Below are 6,924 nucleotides of genomic sequence, written 5' to 3' on the forward strand. Positions count from 1 at the left end.
TCTTTAACAATCCCAATTGGTGATATAGTATCACTATCAGCATGCTTAATAGTAACATCAATATCTTCTATTTCAGCAGGTGCAATATCATTCATAATTTCTTTATATAAGGTATAAGGAATTGAACTCACACTAGCACCCACATCACATAAGCCATGATAACAATGATCTCCTATTTTAACAGAAACAACAGGCATGCCAACAACAGGTCTATGTTTATCTTTCATATCGGGTTTGGCAATTCTAGCAGCTTCTTCACAGAAATAAATAACATGCCCATCAATATTATCAACCAAGAGATCTTTAATCATTCCAATACTAGGTTCAACTTTAATTTGCTCAGAGGGTTTGGGTGTTCTAATATTACTTTTGTTGACCATAGTTGAAGCTTTAGCACGATCCTTTATTCTAACGGGGAAAGGTGGTTTCTCAATATAAGCAGTAGGAACAATAGGATCAACATTGTAAGTAATAGTTTCTTCTTCAACTTTAATAGGTTCAACTACTTTAACTTCAATGGGAGGATGATATTTAAATCACTTCTCCTTAGGGAGATCAACATGAGTAGTAAAAGATTCACAGAAAGAAGCTACTATCTCAGAGTCAAGTCCATATTTAGTGCTAAAATCATGAAAAGAATCGGTATCCATAAAGGATTTAACACAATCAAACATATGGTTTATACCTGACTCTTTACCTTCGCCGAGTTCCCAATCTTGTGAGTTGCGTTTAATTCTTTCCAATAAATCCCATTTGAATTCAATATCCTTCTTCATATAGGAACCAGTACAAGAAGTATCGAGCATGGATCGATCATTATGAGAAAGCCGAGCATAAATTTTTTGAATAATAATTTCTCTTGAGAGCTCATGATTGGGGCATGAATATAACATTGACTTACGCCTCCCCCAAGCTTGAGCGATAGTTTCTCCGTGAAGGACATCACTATTCTAATCCCAGGATTAGAATAGTTATTTGGATCACAGCAGCCCCTATATAGGGCCCGACAGGGCCCTCCCGACCTTCCCTGAACTGCCCGGCCTGACCCGAGTCACCCCGACCGGATCCCACTCGATCCGAGACGCCTCGACAGGATTCCCTCGACCCCGAGACGCCTCAGCCCCCCTCCTCGCCGCTCCTCCCCTCCTGGCCGCCGATCTTCGCCGGATCCGCCGCCTCCCCTCCTTCCCCAGCTCCTGGCCGGCCGGATCCGCCGCCTGCCCTCTTTCCCCAGCTCCTGGCCGGCCGGGTCCGCCGCCTCCCCTCCGTCTCCAACTCCTGGCCCGCCACCGGCACGGGCGAGCGAGCGACGGCGGACGCCGGCGCGAGGGAGCCCACATCGCCTGGACGCGGCGAAGCCGCCATGGACTTCAGGAAGCCGCATCCTTGTCCCATCGCCACCGCCCGAAGCCTTGGCAGACCAGATGACCGGCACAACGCAAGCTACGGCGAGCGGTGCGACCAACAGAGCAACTCCTCCGCGGAGGCGGCATCTGCTGCGACCTCAAATTCAGCGGCAACAGTACATGAACTTCCTCCCAATTTTGCATTCTTCTTCAATCTTGCCTTCTCTGACCTTCTTGCTTCGTGCAGATGAACTTCGCGCCCTCTGCAAGACATGGATTGCCATCGAATTCCTCTCATACCTCCACGACGAATTGTTCTCAAGGTGGCCTATCAGCTGCTAGAAAAAGGTTGGCCGACCTTCTAGCCAGCGTATGGTTGAATTTCTTCCTTCCTTCAGTTTGTTATTTGCTTACAGCTATGTGAAGTTTAGGTGGTGTGTGAGCATCAGTCCAGGCTACAAAAGATTTTTTAAAATCTGCCTGCCTGTTTACAACCATGTGAAGTTCTGGTAGTGTATGAGCCTTAGTCCAGGCTACAAAACAACATTATAAAATCTTCCTGCCTGCTTACAGGCATGTGAAGTTCATGTAGTATGTGAGCCTCAGTCCAGGCTGCATACACTATAAAATCTGCCTGCATTCACATTCACATGTGGAAAAGCCATGTGAAGTTCAACTAGTAAGTGTGCTAGAGTTCAGGTTGGTATGTGTCTGGTTCTGTGCAAAAATAAATAAAAGGAAAATAGAACATGCATGTGATATGACATGAAGGTCAGGTTGGTATGCACTAGCAGTCCAACCATTCAAAAACTCATGAAGGTTCAGGTTTTTTAACTGTAGACAGTATTTCCCCTTTGCAAAATAAGAAGTTCAGGTTGTGGAGAGTGCTCAGTTCAGGTACATATAAGTAATCAAATATTGTAGAATTAAAAAACATGATGTGAAGTTCATTCTGTGAAGGGTGCTCAGTTCAGGTACAAAGGCATTGGCAGATGCTTAGCTCAGTGCATAGTGTGATGGCTCTCACCACTTTTATATGAGAAGTTTAGGCTGTGAATAATGCTAAGTCCAGTTACAAAGGTATATGCAGATATAACTTGTGTGCTAATAGACATTTTTTTCTTTTATGTCAGCAAGACGAGAAACGCATGAAGAAGCTTAGAAGTTCCCAACAGCAAGTACACAATCCAAAGCCTGTACGCGTTGCACCACCCCCTCAATGGGTCACACCTCAAATGCAACAACAGCATTACCAACCTGCTCCAGACCAAAAATGGATGACACCCGAAACACACGGATACTTCCAAGATGCTGGGTCACAGCCCTATCCGCACAGGTTTGCGCCTCCACCTAATTGGGTGACGCCGGAAATCCCCCGTGGATTCTTTGTATCCACCAACAGACTCCCAAGCACGCCGATGGAGGAGGGGGTTAGCTCAAGTCCTGCGTGTAACTCTGGAGGTTATCCTGGTGTGCCTCATCAATGCCAAAGCGAAGCAACTAAACCGGATCCCAGGACAAATCCAACAGCAACACACACACGGAGGAGAGTGATCTGCACACTACCCCTGTTTGATCCTGCTGCTGCTGCTACAAGTCAGAATTCTACGGGGCATAAGGTACATGGATTGCTTCACAAAACAAAAGAGAAAACCAAGACCAGGATCACAATACCTCCGCAACCACCTCAAGCAAAAAGACGCAAACAAGAGAGAGGCCATCTTCAGCCCTCCTTCCTCCTCGTGATCCACTGCTGCATCCTGCTATGATTACTCCGCCATGCCCCATCCCAGAGGGACAGCAGCCGACATCGGCGGAGTTGCAATCATACATGCACGTAAGTGAAACCAAAAATATTTATATATGCATCTTGTATTATCTGCACATTTTCTGCTCCCTCCAGGATAACAAGTTCATAAACTGCATTTTAAGGTGCTGTTTGGATTTTTTTCTTTTTCTGCAGACGCCAGATCTACCGGATTATCTAATACCAAGACTAAAGATGCGATTCAAAGATGTAGAGAAATCAAGGGAATTTTATAATAGATACGCCAGACACACTAGTTTTGGAATCAGGAAGATGGGTGGAAATGACAACCACAAGTATTTTGTTTGCGCCTTCCAAGGGATACACACAGCTTCTGTTTCAGAGGCCAACAGGAATCGAAACAAAACATCGCAGAGGACGGGCTGCAATGCAAGAATGAGGGTGAAGGTGCAGGAGGATGGCACATGCGTGGCAGTGGACATTGAGTACAATCATAATCACGAGCTCATGCAAACTGATGACATGCTGGTATTTTTGCACTCACACAAGAATTATGATCCCACTATTTTGGAGTACGTAAAGCTCCTGCAGTACAATGATGTCAAGCACACAACAATCATGCCCATGCTATCTAAAAATGAAGATGGAAGCTACTTCCTAAGCATGACCGGACGAGACCTGCTAAACCAGTAAGTATTCAAACACCCACATACTGCAATGTAAAATAGCATCCTAGCCCACAACCCTTTGCTAGCAAAAAATAAACAAATGCATGTTTGCATGTGATTTGCAGGAAAGCCTTGAATGCAAGGAAAGATGATTTGGATGATGTATTGAAACTTGTTTCATTCTTCAAAGACATGAAGGCAATAAATGATGAGTTTTTCTATGACATCCAAGTGGACAAGGACAAGTCAATTAAAAACATTTTCAGGTCCAATGCAAGCTGCCGAGGAGCCTATCTAGACTTCGGCGATTGCGTAACATTCGGCATGACTTACAAGACCAACAGATTTCATATGCCCCTGGGAGTGTTTGTTGGAACAAACCATCACTTGCAGTCAACGATATTTGCTGTTGCCCTGATAAGAGACAAAGATGCAAAGTCATTCAAGTGGCTGTTCGATACATTTCTACGGTGCATGAACAACAAGAACCCAACTTGCATTCTAACAGGTGAGTTCAAAAAAAAACTCCTCAAGTTTCATCATCTTTTCAGTCTATGGGTCTGTGTTGGTTGGGTACATTGGTTTTGTCTGAAAATAATGTAAAGAATGCAGTTCAACCACTGTAAGCACAGAAGTCCAACTAGCTGTACAAGAAAGCAAAATTATCTGTCACATGTTTAGAAAAAAATTAGTTATGAATGTGAAGTTCAAATACATGAATCATAGAAGTTCAAGGACAAATCTGTAAGATAAATATATGTAGCATGTTCAGAAAAATATAGTTATTTACGTGAACTTCAAGCACTGCCACCACAGAAGTTCAACAACAATGCTTTAAGAAAATTTTTGATTGCGACACTACTAGTTTGTCCTACTACTAACTGTGAAGTTCAAGCACTGATACCAAAGAAGTTCAGCAACGCTGCTGTAAAGAAAAAATACATGTGACATTCTTAGATACCATACTACCAAGATGTGTAGTTCAAGTACTTGTACAACATAAGTTCACCATCATTACAAAAAAAGAATCAAGTTTCATTTTTTTAATTCATGCAGACCAATGCCCATCGATGGCGAAAGCTATACCACAATCATTTCCAAACACCATCCACAAGCTATGCCGTTGGCACATCATGAAGAAGTACAGGGAATACCTCGCGTTGCTGTACAAAAAGTATAAAACATTCAAAGAGGAGTTCACAGCTATATTAAACTGGCCGCTGATGCCAACGGAGTTTGAAGATGCCTGGGCTAAACTCGTGCACAACTACAACCTGGAGAACGACCAAATGATGATGCAGCTCTGGAGTGATAGGAAGATGTGGATTTTAGCATATTATAAGAACATTTTCTGTGCTAGAATGACTTCCACACAACGAAGCGAGAGCATGAACCACGTGCTAAAGAAAGGGTTTGTCAAGGGGACCCAGAACCTACACAAGTTTGCTAGGCGGGTCAATGCTTGCATACAAACTCGGATGCAGAAGGAGAACGAGCAAACAATGACCAGCATGGTATGATGACAAGTACAAAACACCCCCATCATGTTCTGTTTTACCTTCAACATGTGCACTTTGAATTTTAAAAAATGAAACCCATGACTCTGCTTCGACTAATATCTCACTTTTTGACATGCGCAGACCAATCCTGTGACAAAAACAACTTACGGCTACGAGGAAGACATGTCTATCAAGTACATGAGAGCCGTGTACACTGAGATGAGGAATATGATGAGAAAGTCCATGCTATTTCGCGCAAAGCATACAACAGAGCCCACTAAGTACCTAGTGTACTACCACAACAAGCCTGGCCATGATGATGAAGAAAGATTTTCCTGGTCAAAGCATGAATTCCAGGTTGTAGCTGACCCAGAGAAGGAAATATACGAGTGTGAATGCAAGCTCTGGACACACACAGGTGAGCGAAAAAACAAGATCATTAAATAGCTAGACTAGTAGTATCATATCAAAATTTATGAAACTCATTGCTGGCTCACAAACTATGTATTCTGCATTCATCACAAAAATGCAGGCCTGTTCTGCCTTCACATCATGAACATACTGGACTACATCAAGCCTGACAAATTTCCAAACAAGTATATCCTCAAATGGTACACAAAGACTGCAAGATCACAACCAACCTTTGATACAAGGGACTACAACACAACCGCATCGGATGGCAGCTCAAGGCTATCGAAGCAAGACATCTTGCTGCAGCTGAATTTGATGGTTAACAAGAAAGCGATGAGATGTGACTAGCAATATGACAGAGCCTACTATGTTCTCAAGAGGCTTGTGGAAGAGCTTGATGCAATACATTCAGCAAATCAAGCGGATGCTGACGAAAGGATGGCTGAAGAGGACACTGAAATTGAAGATGACCTTCATTATTATGCAACTGAAATGCTCAACGCCGCCGCTGAAGCCAACCAATACAAGCAGAGTGATGGCCAATCAATGGAGCAGCGACAACAAGAGACGATGAAATTGCCGTTGTATTCTGAAACAAAGGGTAGGAAGAAAATTACTGCAGCAAAGAAAAGTGACAAAAGAGCTCAAATGAAGGCACCACCTGCAGGAAGAGTCGTCGTGCACGATGAGAACGGAGTGCCACTTGGACACAGGAAATGCAGTGTGTGCAACCAGGTTGCGGGACACAACAAGCTGACCTGTCCAACACTATTGGAAAGAAACAATGCTGAGGAGATCAAGCAAACCAAATCTCAAAAACAGCAGCCCAAAAGTTATGGAACAAAAGAAGGGACCGCACCCAAAGAAAGCAGGCAGCAGACTTTGTAGCATATGCAAGGAGTATGAACCACATAATGCAAGAACATGCCCAAAGCGCGCAGATGCTGAAAAGACAAGCAAAATGCCAGAGAAGAAACAGAAAGGAAGACCTAGAGCCAACAACAAGAAAGTGGTGGAAGATGAAGAGGAAGACGAAGATGAAGACACCGTCGAAGAAGAGGAAGACGAAGAGGAAGAGGAAGTGGAATGCGACAATGAAGAGGAAGACGACGATGAAGAGGAAGAGGACGATGAAGAGGAAGAGGTACATGTCAAGCAAAAACCTCTACCACCAAAGCCTAGGAGGAGCGCATGGCTCATGAACAGTTAGAATAGGTCAATTAACACAATGC

At 43.7% G+C, this 6,924-nt stretch overlaps 1 protein-coding gene across 1 annotated transcript; it reads left to right on the plus strand.

The window, feature by feature from the left end:
- The first annotated feature begins 1,363 nt into the window (after positions 1-1,363).
- Positions 1,364-6,040, plus strand: LOC147958786 (protein FAR1-RELATED SEQUENCE 5-like). The gene is made up of 7 exons (XM_087532306.1): positions 1,364-1,522; positions 2,480-2,542; positions 3,310-3,803; positions 3,908-4,290; positions 4,839-5,296; positions 5,423-5,699; positions 5,814-6,040. The coding sequence occupies exons 1-7, from the start codon at positions 1,364-1,366 to the stop codon at positions 6,038-6,040; spliced, it is 2,061 nt and encodes a 686-aa protein (XP_087388432.1).
- The last annotated feature ends 884 nt before the right edge of the window (positions 6,041-6,924 follow it).

The sequence above is a fragment of the Triticum urartu genome, chromosome 7A (assembly GCF_056163025.1).
Source record: "Triticum urartu cultivar PI428250 chromosome 7A, HENAU_Tu73, whole genome shotgun sequence".
Classification (NCBI taxonomy): domain Eukaryota; kingdom Viridiplantae; phylum Streptophyta; class Magnoliopsida; order Poales; family Poaceae; genus Triticum; species Triticum urartu.

What these genes read in the sequence shown, in the direction of transcription:
- LOC147958786 (XM_087532306.1), top strand. Translation starts at nt 1,364, where the DNA reads ATGGACTTCAGGAAGCCGCATCCTTGTCCCATCGCCACCGCCCGAAGC. An exon ending in AAGTACACAATCCAAAGCCT is followed by an intron (nt 2,543 to 3,309) that starts GTACGCGTTGCA and finishes CTTTTTCTGCAG; the next exon opens with ACGCCAGATCTACCGGATTA. An exon ending in CAAGCTCTGGACACACACAG is followed by an intron (nt 5,700 to 5,813) that starts GTGAGCGAAAAA and finishes ACAAAAATGCAG; the next exon opens with GCCTGTTCTGCCTTCACATC.